General features: G+C 39.4%; 1 protein-coding gene across 2 annotated transcripts in view; it reads left to right on the forward strand.

Annotated features, from left to right (window-relative positions):
• Nucleotides 1–1,427: 1,427 nt before the first annotated feature.
• The window catches only part of MTMR7 (myotubularin related protein 7), a 50,358-nt gene continuing 33,420 nt past the window's right edge, over nucleotides 1,428–18,365 (forward strand). The window contains exon 1 of one of the 2 annotated variants that reach the window (XM_052779958.1): nucleotides 1,428–1,605. In XM_052779958.1, coding sequence (XP_052635918.1) covers nucleotides 1,582–1,605 — 24 coding nt within the window. In that variant the 5' untranslated portion in view covers nucleotides 1,428–1,581. The remainder of the gene's footprint in view (nucleotides 1,606–18,365) is intronic. The other variant, XM_052779959.1, reaches the window with a different exon arrangement.

Genomic DNA, 18,365 nt, shown 5'->3' on the forward strand with positions numbered 1-18,365 from the left:
AATGGAATGATTAAAAACTCCAAGAAGAGAAGAGTTTTCATCCAGTTGATGGTGTGTCAGATTATGGTCACACCAGCCACTCCTGCTCAATAACAGCAGTTGAACTATGAGAGAAAGAAGGGCAGGAGTGGGCTAAAAGAGGGGTGGGAGGAAGCAGAATGGTCAAATCTGGGGATGACTTATATTCCACTCATGATAGTACACCTTCCGTCTCCTCTAACCAAAGAGTTGGCATAAAAAACCTCTCATAGCAAGAAAGTGGCGGGATTGGAGAAACATGGGCAGGACTGGAGCCAGTGCAGCTATACCTGCTGTTCCCTTTCCCCTGGGGTAAAATGCATTCACAGTTTTTGGTAACCCCATGTTATTTTCAGCCCATATTTCATCTTTCACAAAACAAATTAATCTTGCTCTGTTCTCTGCAGGCACGAGGGGATATGTAGGCAGCTTCTGGTGCTCTGGAGCAGAGCACTCTCGCCATGGCCTTTGGGTGGTTTGACAGGTCTCCACATTTGTTTTTATCCCTTGATGAGGCTAGTCCCTATTTGTGAAGAATTGCTGGAATACATTGACCAATATAGAATATCTGGGCTTTTTACAAGCCTCAAAGGCTATGGCTTATCTGAAATAATATATTAGCACCTCTAATCATTTGCACATTGGCATAAACACTGAAAAGTTTCTTTTGTTGCTCAGAATATGATAGTAATTCCAAGACAGGTAGAGATACCCATTCTTCATCTTCGCACAGGTAAGCTGGGGAAACCAGCTCTGTAGCATTTCTTTTTGCGCCAAGAGGTTACACATCTCTTGGACCAGGCAAGGCAAAAGATGGAGCAAGGAATTTCAGGCATAAGACTGAAAACTGTGTGTCACAAAAAAATCTCCGGGTATGCAAATCTGAGGTGGCAGTAAATTCGTGAATTATAGAAAAACAGACACGCAGACCTTGAGATAAACAAAATCCAGTGCTCCAGTTTCAGGAAGTGCAGCTTTTGTCTTTGAGATATTGTACGTGCTGGGCCAGGGAACAACAACAGCGACAACAACAGCAACAAAATAGGGGGAGGCGATCTCAGACAGAGCTCCCTTTTATCTTTCTGATCTTCTCTTTCCCGAAAGAAAGGGCAGAGGGATGGAAACTTAGAAAAGACAGCAAACCGCCGGAGAGCCACCTCCAGGCTGTGCCTTTCGGTGCCCGGGGGGAGGCAAGCCGGCGCCGAGGACGCGGATCCCCGCGGGCCGGGGCCGGGGCCGGGGCCGGGGCCGGCGCGGAGCATCCCCGCCGCTGGGGCAGCATGGCAGCTGCCGGGGAGGTGGAGCCAGCCACTGACCTGCCAGCATCGAAACACGGGCACATTATCTGCCTTGAATAAATCCTCCCTTTTTATCCTTCAGACCTGCGCCGGAAAGCGCTAGGAAAAATAAAGTAAAAATATATTATTTAAAAAAAAAAAAGAGTATATATATATTTTTAAAAGCAGGGCTGGCAGGAGAAAATAGGAGAGGGGCCAGGTGCGTACGGCCGCCTCTCTGCCGGCAGCGGGAGGTGGATGAGGAGCTGGGCTGGGCGCCGCGGCCATGGAGCACATCCGGATGCCCAAGGTGGGTGCCGGCCGGCGGGGCCGGGTCGGGGCCGGCGGGGAGAGGCCGCCCGGGGCCCCGGGCCGCGGCAGCATCCCCCCCCCCAGACTCCCCCCCACTCCTGCCGGCTTCTGCTGCAGCTGAACGGAGGCTTTAACCGCAGCCCTGCGGGCGTGAGGCGGTGCGCAGCCACCCCCTGCGCGCTTTGTAGCCGCCTCGGCGGGGGGTGTTGGGGTTTTTTTTTCAGCCGGTTTGCTATCAAATCTGCCCAAATACGCCGAGAGGTGAACGCGTTGTTTTGCGACGTGGGTTGAGGATTCGTCGGGCATTTTAGCGGCTGTTTATTCAGTCCCTCCCGTTAACGCCGACGCTGTCCGTGTAGGTATCCAAAATGAGAGGTGTGTTGTATCTGCTTTTCAGATGCCTGTAGTTTACCCCGGTATTTCAGACCTGGTGATGAATTTTTGTATACTGACACTTGGGCAGTGTAATCATCCTTTTCATATAGCTATCTGAGCACGAGGCCTGTATTTGTTAACAAAATTGCCATCTTGCTCTAAAAAAGAAAATACAGTTTTGACACACAAAATTTTAGATTAAAAATAGTCATAAAAAAATGAACCAGAGCAATGTGTTAATTTGAAGTGGGGGTGAGATATATCTTCACATTTATTTATTTATTTGTTAACCCAAATCCCTGCGATTAACAATTTGTGTTTGATTTGTGCCTATTTGTTTATTATCAATATTTAGTATGATGATATGAATTTGAGATGAGGGCCTCTTCTTACTTCATCCAGATTTTGGGGCCTTTAGGTGTTAAGCTGCAAATGTATTAAGAAGATAGGCATTTATAACAACTGCCTTTACTTTCATCTCATTTCACGATCTATTATTTGCCTTTGTGGGAAGGAAGAATATTAGAATAGTAAGAATGTATCCTACTGCAGGTAGGAAACAATTAGTGAAAGTTGTCTGAACAGATGTGTCAGACCATTAGCTGAGGAATGCTGAAAGCATGAATGAGGAAAATAGTGAAAACAAATTAATAAGGGTAGGAAAAAACCTAAAAAGAAATGGTTATATTTGCTATGAATGGAAGGCCCAGGCAAGTCCCTGTTGCAGGCAATGGAAGCTTATCTGTCAGTTTTTCTACAAGCAAGTCCTTAAAATGTTACTGTGTGTATGTAAAACCCATTTCTGTATTCGACAGCTTTGAGAAGGCACTGTACTGATGACTCAAATGCTGAAAATCTTACTCAGTGCGAGGTGATTCTGCAGTCTTGGTTCTTGGCACTCCCTTACATTATAGCTATGTTAAAAGCCATCTGTCTGATACAATAAAGCAGTTTGGAAGGCATGATTTAAAGGTACAAGTGATACAAAAATCCTTTAAAATTTCTTACATAAAAGTAGAAAATCCAGGACATTCAACATGAGTGGGTATTGAAATACTTCATCTCTCCAGTTACTCCTAAATACAATGACAAGTCAGTGTATCTACAGTTACCTAGCAGAATTGATATCTTTGATTTGCTTGCTCAGAAAACCTCAGCTTAAAATCAGCCACTAGAAGAGTGTTAGGGTTTTTTTGTTTTGTTTTTATTGATTTTGGGTTTGATAAGTTGGACTTTTATGTTAAATGATTTCCAATGCCAGCAATGTAAAAATAGGTAAGGGAAAGCTATGTGAGCATAGGGATATTCTCACTGTATCATGTGGTATTCGCTGGTATCACATTTCTTAACTCCAGCCAATTTTGTCCTGAGAGAAATTTGACAAGCAACTACCCTACTCTTTAAAGGTATTAATCTCAGAATAATGACACTTTCCTTGATTTGCAAACCCAGCCAAATGGAAAATCAAGATAAATCCCATACTTTAGAAAATTAATAAACTTAATAATTTCTGAAAACAAAATTCCTGGCCCAAGTAAAAGCTTTTCCTTCAAAAGGCAGTAAAAAAGGTCTATACCACATGATGTCCATTAGGACTTGGCAATTTTTTTTTATTTTAATTGAAATTTAACTGTAGTGAGTGATGGTTCATAAATATTAAAGTAAATCTGATATAACATAACTGTCATAAAAAAGCAGGAAGAAATTCCACATCAGTTGGACTAGTCATTCATTTAGGTCACTACTCTGTGTCTGACAGTGGCAGAAGGAGAGCATGTAAACCTGGCCAACTTCTGCACCCTCTTGGCACCCACAGTTATGTTAGGGTCCAACTCTTCCTAATTCGATTAGTGTCCATTTATGGACATCTCTGTGTGAGTTTGCCAAAGCTCCTTCTAAACATGCTGACACCTTCTGCCTCCACAACCTGCACGGAAGCAAGTTCCAGAAGATCATGGCTGTAAAAAATAAAAAGAAATTACTTTCTTCTATCTGTTAAAAATTCTTAGTAGTGTCATTCAATAGCCCCTGCTCTAAGCTTTGAGGATTTGGTGAATAACAGCTCCATATTCACCTTATCCATGCCTTCACCGTAAATCTTGATCACAACCCACCAGATTCTGATAATTTCAGAGAAATGTCAACAATGATCCCAAGACCTCTTCCCTGTGTGGTGACTCTCAGTTCTGAGTCTGTGGTTGTATAGATATGGTTTAGGTTGTTTTTGTTGCAGGTACATCACTTTATGTCTATCTGTGTTGAAGCTCACCTGTGTCTCTTTTGCCCACACACTCTGTTTTGCAAGACTCTTCTGGAGTTTTTGTGCCACAGATAAAAAGCATTTGGCTCTCTAGTGACAGTTTATGATCATACACAGACCTGAAGATTTTGCTGTTTACTCTTTTATTCAGGTCACTGATAAAGTTGAATAAAACCAGTCCCAGCATCAGACTTTGTAGGTCTTCACTGTTGACTCTTCTCCATCCTGAAAAGAGAACCTTAAGCCCTGGTCTTTGCTTCCTGTCCTTTAACCAGATTTGTCTGTAAAGGGACCTTTCCTCCAGTACCATGGCAACTTAATTCCTCTAATAACCTTCAGTTGGCAAAAGCTTTTTTGGAACTCTAAATATATTATGTCCTCTGGTTCACCTTCACCCATGTGCTTTGTAGCAGCATCACAGGACTTCATTGGGATTTCCTGCTGCAAAAGCCATTCTGGTTCGTTCCCAACAGACTGTGTGTATCCACCTGCTCAACAGTCCTGTTCTTTCACGTGCTGTTGACATAACTACATAATTTTGCTAATGATACATTGTCTAGTCTTTCAGCAAAAGACATGATACCTTTAAGTCTAGTTCTGAAGAATTTAACTGCTGTCTCTCCTTACCAAGTAAAAGTAGCAAGTCAACAGCAGAAATGGAAACCAGGTCTCTTGACAGTTGTCTGTTAGACAAAACTACTTTTCTTCATTATTTTTGACATGGTATTCCCTAGACCTTCTGGACCTTCCCTGGACCTTCTGAATAGCCAAGTTCCTAACACACTATTTTATGTACTGAACGCTATTGTGCTGTCATTATACTATTGGTAGAACACAGAGTGCATGTATAATGTGTGCTTATACATACATACATACATACATATGTAGTAATGACGTTTTCACAAAGTAAATGCCATCCTATGTATGAAGGCTGTAATCTGAGTACATTTAAGAGTTGCTAACAGTCACTCATTGCTAAATAGAATCATATATAGCTCCAATAATCTTTTAAAAATTAAAAATTAGTAAAACCACTGTCTGCCATGAGTATGGATTGGGCAGCAAGATGGTTTATGTAAATGCCAAAACCCTAAATGTGACAAACTGCTCATAACGGTCATAAAAAAAATGAATAAGCAATACTTCTGCACAGACTAGAAGCACATCTTGTTAACATGTGTAGAGATATGTCTGGCCATGGACAGGTTGACAGATAAAGAGCTCTGAAGATATGTTTACTTCATAGGGAGACTTCATGCACTGTTGTTAATCAGTTACTTTATTTTATTTACCACAGTTCCATAGCATTTGTCTTTGTATATTGGCAGCAGTCCTCCTGAATGCCCTTCTTATAATAAAGAATACATCGATTTATCCCTGGTGTAACAGCTGTCTTCAGTGGAGCTGGCCCAGAAATTCGTTTGGCTCAGTATCTCTTGTTAATGCGATACTTGGGATGACTTGAGTTACTCGAGTGCTTTCATTTTTGTGATGTTATGGTAAGGTATTTCCTTTCAATGATCCCTTTCTCAGGCAGAGTTTAAGATACGCTGCCATTTCTCATGATAATGACAAATCTTTCTACCAGATGTATTACTTTCCAAAACAAATTTCCAACATATGTAAATGAGTGTTGTTTCCTTTTGTTTTCATTCCATTTTCCTTTCCATAGTTTTTCATTCAAAAAGCTTTATAATACAACTCAATTTTCCCAATGTCTCCATCAGGAAACCCATGTCATTTACATCCACTTTATGTATGACACATGTAAATGGCAAAATATTTGTCCAGGTGCTCATCAAGGTCAATGGTAAAATTGAACTCAGCAAGCCTAATCTTTGATCTTCAACTACATCTGCTGGGTTGCTGGATCTCCACCTATTTTTAAGCTAATCTGTCCTTTCTACCATTGCTCTCTGTGTGCCATCCGTTGAGATAGGAGGTGATATTATAGTTAGGTTCTCCATATTGAGGCTACCGTTCTTTTGGGGAAAGTTCGATTTCACTTCAATGATGAAGGAAGGTGGCAGCAGTCCTGAGGCAGTATCAGGAACTGCCTGGGGATGTGGGCTGGTTGTTTTCCCTACAAGCCAGGGAATGGAATGCCACAGGCACTTCGCCATAGTGGTCCTAGCTCTTGGCTAAACTTTTATTTAGTTTGTTATTTAGGAAAGGCAGATGAGGTGAGGCTGGCATGGCTCTTGCCTTTTATTGGTATTTTGGGTCATCAGCTTACAGTAGACACTTTACGGCAATCTCTTTTGAGTGCCAAGTTGATTTTCTGCCTTTCAAGTGTTGTGTAAAGGTGGACAGTATTCACTTTTCTGTTCTAAGTCTACAGCTTAGAGCAGTGCAACTTACAGCTCAGCTGGTGCTTTCTGATTCCATAACTGTTTTCTGACTTACATCATGGTTAGGAAATGTTTAAGCTATTCTGGGCCCAGACATGCTTAATGACTTCAAACATGTCATTCTCCTTGACTGCTTATATTCAAAGTGATGCATTAAACATCTACACTAATTCTGGACACTTTTGACTCTGATTTTGTGCATTACAGTTTTTTTCTTGTTAATAAATCTTCCCTACTTAGAATGCAATTTAGTTTTCTTAGGGTTCCATTTATTCCATCTTTGTGCTGTGGAACTTTGAGCACAAATGACAAATTTAATGCAAATAAGCTTTGTAATATACTATGCTGAAAAGCGTTCTGTGGTTTGGCATTCAAGACTGGAGGTGGGTAAAATTAAAATAGGAACTGCAGAGGATATCTAGGTGATGTGTGATTGGATTTAAAATCTCAGTTTGGAATTTGCTCCTAAAATGTTTGTTTTGAATTAGAGTCATCAAGGGACCTGCTTATTAGTGTCAGTTTAGATTTAACAAAATTTTGTAACAGCCATTATTCTCAAAAGATTTAGTCAGAAAATGGTCAAAAGGTCATGCAAATCATGGTTATTGTGCATTCATGATACCAGTTTAATTAATTTCCAACTCAAGGGTATTTTTTTTTTTTCTAACCCACCTCAGAGAATTGTGGACATTTAAACTTTAGCTGTATTTGACTGAATGTCAGAACCACAGCCTAATTACTGTATGGATCACAAATTTGATACAAATTATATTTACAGTTTACCTCACTCCTAAATCATATTTTCATAGCTAACCTATCTGGCCTACAATCCAGCTGGGGATTCCCCATCTCAGCCTCAGTTTTCTCATCACCTCTATCATTTAAGTCACTTAATATATGTTTTTGGAACTGGAGGAGGTCCAGAGCTGTCTTTGATTTGGGTGGGTTTCAAGATAATTTCATTATTAGTGAAATCAAACTAACTCCTGCTAAAAAGAAATATTGTGGTGTAATTTCAGTGAATCACATAGCCAGAATTGCTCTTTGGGTCTTGGATTTCCTCCTCCCCCACATCATGGTTTAGTTTGGGTCATTCCCACTGTGTATGTGTGAATACCCGACTTTATCTTGTTATATTGGAAGATTTTGGCTGCTGTTTATTCCCCGAGCAGTATTTCCTTTTTCTTGTTCACTGATTTGGATGGTTTTTTTCTTTCTCCCAGGCTTGTTAGGTTGTAGTGTTGCTATTTTTCTTCTTTTGGAGTGTTTCTGTTGGACTCCACCTTCTTTCCATTCTTCAGCTCTTACAATTTTATTTTGCCTTACCAGGAACTTTTCAATTAAATGATTTTAAATTGACATGTTCTTATTTACCAGACCAAAATGAGTCACAGAATGCCATTGTTGTCACTGAAGTTCTGTGAAAGCATCAGCAGGGTTCTGATGAAAATTTGCCTGCTTTCCTGGCTGTCTACCCAGGAGATTACTGGGGATCTGAGAACTGTCCTTTCTTCAAAGCAGCAGTGAAATTGGAGACTTTGGTGTTTCTGAGCTCCACAGTCTGTGGTCAGTTCTGCAATCTGGAGACCTAACCATAGCTAGCTCTTGGCTCCTGGGTCGACAGTCAACATCCTGCATCTCTCACAGCCCACACCAAGCCAGCACATCTCAAAGATCTGAGACTTGCATTTGGCTGTGGATTTGAGAACTTTGGTTCACCCTGTGAAACCAGGAACCTGGGAACTCTGGTAATTCAGGCTTGTTCACTGTTAGGACACTAATTTGGTCTCCATGTGGTAGAGCTGAAGCCTTTTATTTTTTTTTACCCACAAAACTCCCCTTTCTAGAGCTTGGAGTTGGAAGTCTCACTTCTGAGCTTCAGGGTGCTCAGGGTTTTCAGGATGCCAACTCTCTAGGAGAGCTGTCAAAGGGATGGGAGTCTATCAAAGTAGGGGAGAGCAGATGAAATTTCAAGTTGTGAGATATTGCGCTGAAGTTTTCAAAATGAAGTTTGCTATTTTTAAACAGCAAAAAAATCTTCATCCAAAGTGAAAAACTTTGGAAGGTGTAATTTTTCATACTGAAACAGAAGATGTTTTCATCAATAGTTACTTCATTTTCCATTAGTTGCACCTGTCTTTGACTTTGCTGGAATTTTAATGTGAATAAATAAAATATTTCATTCATTGCGATTGTTCTGGAAATGCCTCCAACACAGAGAGATTTCAGATTTAATGTACCAGATTGAACCTCATCTTGCACCAACAGGGACATTTTGGAAGGGTAAGAAAAAACTAAGCCAGAGTGGTCCAAGGCACTGGCTATTTCTATTTGCCACACAAGCACTAGATGTACATTGCTTAGGGCAAGGAGCCAAACCAGCCTTGGCAGATTCAGCACAGGAGCACACCACAGTCTTCTGTGCCATTCTCTTTCCCTGATGTTGCTATCTATGTAAAATTTATTTGTGTTACAGATGTGTTTGGCACAACAATGTTATTCTGGTGAGGCAGTAGACAAAACCCTGCATCCTGTTGCTGGAATTTCAAAATATCACAAAATTATCACACTTTTCTGTCTTTTCTTTGAGCTTGGAGTAGGTGGCACAGGTAAAACTGCTACATGATCCATAAAAATCCTATTTTGTTAAAGTGGGTTGCAATTTTTCTATTGGCAACATAATGAAATATTATCTAAATAATGGTATGCCACTGTGGTTTTTCAAGTAACTTGTTTGTTACAGAAGACTAGAACTAAAACTTTGGAGTGCAGTTTCAGCTGAAATGTCACTTTTCTGTTTATCTGCCTGAAGGTTGCATTGTTTTTTTCTCCTGTTTGTTTTTTCCTTTTGAACATCACTACTTATGGGATGAGTTTTTTACTATTTAGCATTAGGTATATCATTTAAGAACAGAGGCTCCATAGACATAGTCAAAGGAATTTCCAGAATCCTATTAGACTAGATTCACAGTCTCCATTCACATATTCTTTATGCGCCTAAGCTTCTAACTTACCTAAATAAGCTACTGAAACTTAGATGGCATTAATACCTTCTTCATTTTCTGTTATAATAACCAACTTCATCTGTTCACTACTCTTAGATCTGTTTTCTCACTTCTGTAATGTGAGTCATATTTCTCATACTCATATATTAATATACATTCTCTTGTAAAAAACCAGAAAATCGCTTTTGGTTGTCTTCATTCACCTCTCTGTTCTTAATCTTTGGTCATCCCATTGGAAGTGTCTTGTGAAACAGGTAAAGCTGTTAAAACATGTCATATATTCATCATCTCAAAACTTTGTGCCTGTGTAGTAGTAAGAGTCTCTAGGATAGTTGACCATTTAAATAATAGCTAATTCAATGTTTACTGGTTATATCTAATCTACAATGAGTCCATGAGCGTACTAACTTTTGTGAGGTGAATGACTTACCAAGCGAGCACAGGAGCTGTTTTACTAGATCAAACTAGTGGTGGTTCTAATTTTGTACCAAAACTTCTGTTTCAGAAGACTAACAGGCAATATAAAGGGAAGTGAGGGAAAGCATGATCCATCTGGGAAGATCCTTCCGAATTTACGTCCTGAAGCCTGAACACTGATGGAGCCCGTGGTCCTAATCCAAAGGTTATTTAAGGCAATGAAAGAATTCCTCTGGCTTGAAAAGACTCAGTATCTAGCATTTTGGCTTTTATGGTTTTGGTTCTATTTTCACTTGGTTTTCTTTATTTCACATTAAGCTTAGCATTAGGGCCCTTCTATTGTGAATGCTTTTTCACTTTTGAAACTTGATTTTCATAGGTATGTCTGTTCCCAATATGCACTTTATTTCTATTTTGGTTGTAGTGTTTTTTTTTTTTTAAAAATCAAGTCTTTCTCTAAACATGTTGTTTTTCCCACATTGTGCGAGTGAGAAGGCATTTTCTCCCTTGTGGGATCCATATACTGACTTGTTGTATTAATTGGAAAAGTAGTTTGTCTTTAGATTTCTAGTTTTGTGTCTATTCCTTTTAGATTTAGGTTTCTCTGTTAAGTCCATAATAATATAAATATTTTCCTAATCCTGGAATTGGCAGACCTCTTTTGGATTTCTATGCCAGGCTTTCATATTTTCAATAATGTGACCCTCAATAAAGAGGCAGCTGGATAAAGTCATAAAACAAGCTCTAAAAAACATGGAAAACCACATACTTTAATTTGCTGTCTTGGTATCCATGTCTAAACCAGTAACTCTAAAACTTATTGCACTTAAAAAATGGTACTGAAAATCATTAAGACAGCATGTCTGCAGGGTACTCTTTGATTTCTGTTTATGCATAGTAGGAGACTGAGGTTGGAGTGGAGGATTTGGGAAGTTTGGCTTTGGAGTGGTCAAGGCTGGAATCTCTAAGCCTGCTGTTACTGGACTCGAGTGGGTGGCATTTGATCTATCGGTGTCTGTAAGCTGAAGGATTGATCTATTTGCAACAGAAAATACACACTGACATTTCTGGTGTGCAGGTGTACTCTTCTGAGAAAGGCAGATCCCTACCATGAGAAAAGTGAGTCCTACAAATCTATCTTTAATGCCAATCTTTTGTGGCCTGCACAGCTGAAATGGCCTGGTACTGCTGCTCTCAGATAGACTGTTGAACAGGGCATAATTTTGAACATGCAACAGAAAAGCCTGTACCAATGCAGAAATTTAAACATAACATTTATTTTCAGTGTCCCTTGGCTGTGTGCAGAATGCTTTCTCCCTACTCCATCTCACTGCTGTGAGCAATACAATAATCTTCTGTATATTTTTTCAGAACTAAATCTAAACAATTTTGGCAAATGTAGCAAGATTTACTAACTTGAGGAAGCACTTTTTCCCCTAAATTAAAGCTGCTAGATATGTTTTTTAATAGAACACAGAAAAATCAGGAAATTCCTCCGTTGCTCTGTTCTCCTTTTCTAGATAAATGAGATCTAACATAGACTGAAAGAGAAAACATACCATGGATAAGCTTTGTGGTACAACGGTGACACCATATTGCAATGCTATATACACTTGTAATAGGTCACTGTACACTGCATCCATTGTACAACTGCTACTCAGCTATATCTGATAATATGGTACTGACCTCCCGCGTTATATAGATCTTAGCAGACAATAGGTGCTTTTTAAGCCAAAGTGTTAGGTAATTTGTTCACTGTCTTGCTAACATTGCGAGTCATTCCTTAGAATTTTTTTCAGCTCTTTTCCAGTATTCCCATTTCACTTTAGTCCTTTAGTAAATTAGACTTGCTTAGAATTTTCTTGAATATTTTCCCCCATCCTGTCAGGTCTGCCCTGAGGAAAATCTATACAATACAGAGCTCAAGGTGTCTTTAATTAAATTTAAAGATTTTCGTATTTTTGGCTTTGGTTGATTCTTTTGACTTTTGCAACCATCCGACTCTGTGCTACAGATCGATTGTGCATCATTTTACTGCCCTTGGGAAATCTTTTCAGAGATGGAAATATAAAAAAGTTACATGGATCAACTACAGTTTTCATGATTCTTATGAAATAGAATAGAAACCACATTAAATGGCAGCATCAATTGGCAATGCAGTTTTCCTTTATTCTTTTTCCAAGACTATGCAAAAAGATCACTTATTGTATATTTTGTTTAACAAATACAACACTATACTATCTTTGTGTGAAAAAAATTGTAATAGCATTTGGTCTTTTGCATGTTGTATTTTTTCACCCTCAAGAACTATGCTAAACACATGGATAGCTGGGGTCGACCAGGGTGAAGAAAGCTCAAATATTCCACTTGGCCTCAAACCATACCAGCTGTGCTCCTTTTTTCTCATTAGGCTCAGGCTTTTGGCTTGCACAAGCTCTTCCCTTAGCTTTTGCGTGCCTGCAGTGCTGAAGCTGGTCAGAGTCCTGCCACTAATTCCCAGGATTCAGTTTTTTCTTGCTTTTACTCACATGTGTAAGATTACAAGGTGAGTAGGGAAGGCAGCTGAAATCCCTGGGCGGTCTAGGAGCCCAAGGGAAGACGAAGTCCTGGATGGACAAGAAGAAGCCTTTCTAGGGCTAAGTGTGTGCTGCTAACCTAACCAGCAGTGAGTAACTTGGCTTTGGGTCAACCTTTTCAGCAGCATAGACTGTTGTGAAAGCAGCTTTTCTTTACCCTTGAAGAATCACTGAAACTCCTTTGCACAGTGATAATCATAATGGGCAGCTTGGTGATTACCACAGCAGAACCGGCAGTTCAAGTGTCTTCTACTTCAGGTTAGCTAATACATGGGGAGCAAACACACAGACCAAAAACCGATGTAGTGAGAATAAAATGCTTTGAGATGGTTTTTCCTAATTCAAAATTTCATTTCATTTGAAAATCCTACAGTAGAGACTGTTTTGTGTCAGACAGCATCTCCCTGCTGTACACGAGTGTTGTCGTGTCAGGAAGCAAAGCGATGTGGAGAGGCGTGGGACTGAGGTTTTGCTCCAAGGCATGTTTTTTCCAGTCTGACCAACCTGCTGTACAACTTCACTCCTCTCTCCTTTCCCTACTCAAGTCTAAGTCCACAGTCAGAACTGATCCTGCATTTATCTGAAAGAGCTTTCCCATGTGGAGTTATGAACAGCATGAAAGTAACTTCTGCATTTTTTTACGATGCTGTCATGTGTTTGGAGGTACTGAAACATCTTAAAGAAGTGGGAATAAAGGTAGCATATTCAAGAAGCATTTAAAAATAGGCCATGCAGTCAGAGCTTATTCAAGAAGTAATCTATACTAAAAATGAAAACAAATTAGGGTACATGGATATTTTTAGGAATAACATTTTGGCACGCCAACATTTCTGAACACTTTCAGGGTCATATCTTTGCCATTCTTCCTTAGGTGGGAGTCCCATTGAAACTGGTGGGAGTTGTGCCTGAATAAATCTTTGACCCATGCTTTTCCCTAATATGACATTTTTTTCTTGAATGACCTCCTGGCAACCTTGTTGGTAAGTCATTTGTCATGTTTATTCTCTGAGTAAAAAGTGGCTTCCATCTGTTCTTAATCTGGTTTCCCTTTAACTTCTATTTTTGCCTCCTTTTTTCTGTCATCTGTGTTGCATTGAAAATAGAGTTTCTGGCCAACTTTCTTTATCCCCATGTAAGGGGTTGTAATCATTGAAATAAATCTCTTGGCAGACTTTTCTTTAAGCCTAGACAACCGCAGTCATCAGGCAAAAATAAATGATGGGGGCAACAGCTTCAAATAAATTATTGAAGTTTTTACTTAGATGCCACTGTCCAGACTGGCTTGGCTAATACTTTCTTTTTTTGCTCCCTAAGCTCTTCCAGCTCCCAGCTTTACAGGCTGTTTTTGCTCTTTTTTATTCTTTACCTGGTATTTTCTGATCTAGTCTGTCCCACCAGCTGTTCATTTTAGGCAAAGCACATGTGTGTGGTATGTATACTTTTTTCTGACGTGTGTCAGTACATACATGATTTCTTAGGTTCTCCAATAAAGTCTACAGTAGTTTTGGTGAAAAAATGGAGCACTATTTGGAGAAAAAGTAGGAGATTAATTACTACAGTGTCTCCTTCTGATAATAAATTTAATGTTTTTTGCTATTAATGCTGATTTCTCACCATGCTGCTACTTTTAAGATAGAAAAACTCAGCTTCTTCCAAAGCACTATTGCAACGTGTGTTCCTCTCTTGTGGAAATGAACGTATTCCCATTCCCTCTAGACCATTCAAAGACACTGTTTGATTTGGCTTTCTTTTCCTGATTGGGAGGGTAGAGAAGAAGAAAGAAGGCTCCTTCTCTGAATCCTTTGATCAGCAGAATGAAATCTAAAATTGAGGTTAGCTCAATTTTTTTTTTTTTTTTTTCTGTCCATGGGTGAAATATACTGCTTTTTCGGAAAGTCTGAGTAACTGGAAACTAGGCAGAAGAAACGCAGATGGAGCTCAGGTGAAAGCCGTGGAAATCCATGCAGGAGGTTATGCAGAGAGTTTTCAGAACAAGCTCCTGAGAGTTTGGAGACCCTTACTGCTCCTGAAGGCACTTCATGCCACTTACTCACTATAAATCAGAACTGTGGATTTGAATCCAAGTACAGTTTAGACTTAAGCAGTTCCCTTTCCCTTTGGAAATGATGTTAGATATGATAAGGTGGTTCATGAGGCAAGCTATTAGTAAATCTGCTTTATTTTTCTCATACTCCAGTCACAGATTGACATCTATCACATGAGAACTAGGCAAGGTTAATCAACAAATCATGCTAATTTTTATTGAGCCAAATTTTGAGGTTCTCACTAATTTTAACTGATTATTACTGTACTCTTTGAGGTCAGCAGAAATAAGGGCTAGCTAAAAATTCAGGCCACTACATCATCTCATAAACAGTACTTTTTCCTTGTTGAGCTTGGTAGGAGAGCTCATTCTGAGTTGTACTTATTCACACTGACATACTGAAAAACTGAGAAGCTCTTGTTAGATACAGAAACTGTATGATATTTTGGATGCTGTGCTGTGTCACGAAAAACTGTCAGTATAAAAATTCTGTATTCTCAAATAAATAGAAATTGCCAAGAGTTCCACTTAACGAGAGCAAAGAAACGTAGACAATCGGACCAACTATGTGTATGTTTCAGTACAAATATTAAAAGTCTGGAAAAACAGTATTAAAGCTAAAGTTACTGGTTATAAATGAGAATGTTGATGTAACAGGCACGTTAGAAACGTAGTGGAAGAAAAATAATCAATGTGACAGGCACGTCAGTGACCAATTACATGGGAAAGGCAGGTAAAGTCACTCACACCTGTCAAAGAGAAGATTTTTTTTGTCTTGAAGTAAACAGAGTCAAACCTCATAGATTAACTACACCACAAAAGCAGAGAGTCCCTCCAGATTGAAATTACAAGACTAAACAGGAAAAGTAGAACTGTAGCACCAAAGGACTGCAGTACAGTATTAGGACTGTAGTACCAACTGTCCTACCTAAATAGTGGCATTGCCTGTGACAACCTAAACAAGGTCAAATGGGGCATTGAAGAGGGGAAATGCAATAACAGTGGGAGACATTATTTACCAAATTGCGTTCGGGTAAATGGGCTGGGGGTGTGTGTGTGATTCTGAGTAAAATTTTAGGTTTTTTAAATGATTGCTTATACAGAGGCTATTTGTTTATCTTGAAAAAAAAGAAAGTAATTCTAAGTAATTCTAAATAATTCTAGGACCTGGTCTTAGACAGTGACAGAAAGACCTTGTTCAAAATACAGTTAGAACCTCTGTGTGAGAGCAACTAACGTACTTAGATGCAGTATTTTTGAAATAGCAAAAAAGGGGGGGGAAAAATCTCCCATGGCAATGTTTAACTTCAAAGAGAAAACTACATAAAAATGTTAAAACTATTTAAAAAGAAAGAGAGCCAAAATTTAAAATGTTTATAGAAGTCATGTAGATTGTTTAAATATGGGAGCTCACTGCAAGCTGACTTCCAGAAAAAGGCTTTAGAAGACCAAAAAAAAGGTTTGCATAGCTAAACAGCAGGGTGAAGGAGTAAGAGGATGTCTTTTATTAAAAGGACTTCTTTTATTAGCAGTAAAAGGGCTTTCTTCAAGTTGAAGTTGTGCCTAAATGAGGAAAATAAAGCATAAAAAAGTTAAATGTATAAACAAAATAAGGAAGGCCAAAAGAGATTTTGAAGAACAACTTGGCAAAAACTACTAGTAAAGCCATTCTCAAGCTGTCTTTAAGGAGGTAAAATCCTGACAGAATATCTACAGGACTAGTAAATGATCAAAGTAGGGAAGGTATTTAGGGACATGCCCATTTTGGCATATTTCTCTGTCAAGAACACATCAGAAGATTTGTCACTAATAAAAGCTTTATTAGAAGGGATTTCAGAAGAAACTAGCAACAATGAACAGTAAAAAATTACCAGGACCAGATGGTATCCATGCAAGTTAAAAGAACTAAAGTACAAAACTGTCAAGCTAGTAATGATGGTGTAATGCTTAAAAGTTTCCTGGTCTGAAAAAAATGGAGGTGATAAATACGACACCTAATCTGAGAAATTGGTAGGAGCTGCAGTACTCTCTAGGCCTCCTTCTAAATCATTAGAATTATGGGTAAGTATGATAAAAAGGGGAAGAATCAGCATAGCTTTCATAGAGGAACCCAGAATCTCTAAAAATTCTTTGAAAAAGTAACTGAACATACGGACAATGGTGATCCATTCGATAGAAGCTAGGTGGTCTTCCAAAACTCATTTGAGCATGTCCTTCATCAAAGGCTCTTGAAGAAACTTAAGTATCATAGGATAAGACATACAGGCCTCACAGTAATAACTAATTAAAAAATAAGAAACAAATAGTAAGAATATATTGTCCATTTTTGGAATGGAGGGAACTCATCACTAGAGATCCAGTGAATCTGTAAGAGCCTGTGATGTTCAGCTTACAAATGTTTTGAAAGATACAGGGAGGGGAGGAGATGCCAGAGGTAGCAAAGTTCACCAATGGTACTGACATTATTCAGGGTAGGAGAAATGCAAAATTGCTATAGGTGCTTGCAGCAACGTCTCATGATACTGATGGACAAAATTAATCATTAATAAATACAAGATAATACATATGGGGGGTAGGTCTTAACTTATGTATGCAGGCATGACTTGGAGTTACAATTGCTAGTTCTAAAAAAAACAAACCCAAACAACCACTGTGTTCAGCAGAGGACAAAAAAGCAAGCAGTGTTTGAAAACTTTTAAAAATTGAATAAAGAACAAAATAGCAAACATCACCATTCTGCTACCCAAACCTATTGTACACCCAAATCTTGATTTCTGTTTGCACTTTTGGCCTCTTCTTAGGAAACAGACCTCCCAAAGGGTAATCAGAAGTGTGGAAGAGCTTGTCTGGAATAGCTTCCATAAAGGTCACAACTCCCTAAAGTTGGGCTCTTCAGTCTGGGAATGCAAGGATGGCGGGAGGATCTGTAACAGCATGTGCAGCACAGAGAAAGTTAATGAGGAATGACATTCCCCGTTTACCAAATTGTTCACCAAATGCATGGTGCACCTGTTATTGGTGGCAGGTTCGAAACAAGCAAGAGGAAGGAATTTTTTTGTACAATGCATAGCTGAAATGTGAAGTTCACTCTCACAGGGCGTTGTGGGTGCCAATAGGTTACAGGGATTCAAAATGTTATTTAACAAAATTCATGGAATTAAAATGCAGTTAGGGCTATTAAAAACTATGACCTCAGCTTAGGAAGCCCCCGAGCTGCTGCTTTTTAGAAGCTGGGATAACATCTTGAGGGAGCATCAGTACACGCTTGCATCTTATAGTCTTCCCTCAGCAACTGCAATTGCCTGCTCCAAGAGATAAACTGCAGGGCTAGGTGAGTCTCTGATCTCACCAGGTGCAGCCATTGTATTTGCTTTAATGAAATATGACTTACCGCACCGTTCTGATTGCAACTGTTCCTATTTACTCAGATCCAACCTTTATTTTACTTGTAGCTCTGTATTAAAAAAAAACCCCAAACACGAGCTTTGTTTGTTAGCATTATTCAGTCATGGGGCCCTGACTGATGAGTGGGGAGAGGATGTGACTAGGAGGCCTGGAAATTCACCCCTCAGCCCCTGCCCTGCTGTGTGAATGTCTGCTTTGCTTGTGTTTCACGGCCTAAACAACCTCTGTTTGTAGGGTGGAGGTGATGACTGCCTTGTGCAAGGTCAGTGCCTGTACGGCAGAGTCCTTGTTGGCTGGACTGCAGCGGTGGTACCTTTTTTGTCCA

The sequence above is a fragment of the Harpia harpyja genome, chromosome 2, assembly GCF_026419915.1.
Source record: "Harpia harpyja isolate bHarHar1 chromosome 2, bHarHar1 primary haplotype, whole genome shotgun sequence".
Classification (NCBI taxonomy): Eukaryota; Metazoa; Chordata; class Aves; order Accipitriformes; family Accipitridae; genus Harpia; species Harpia harpyja.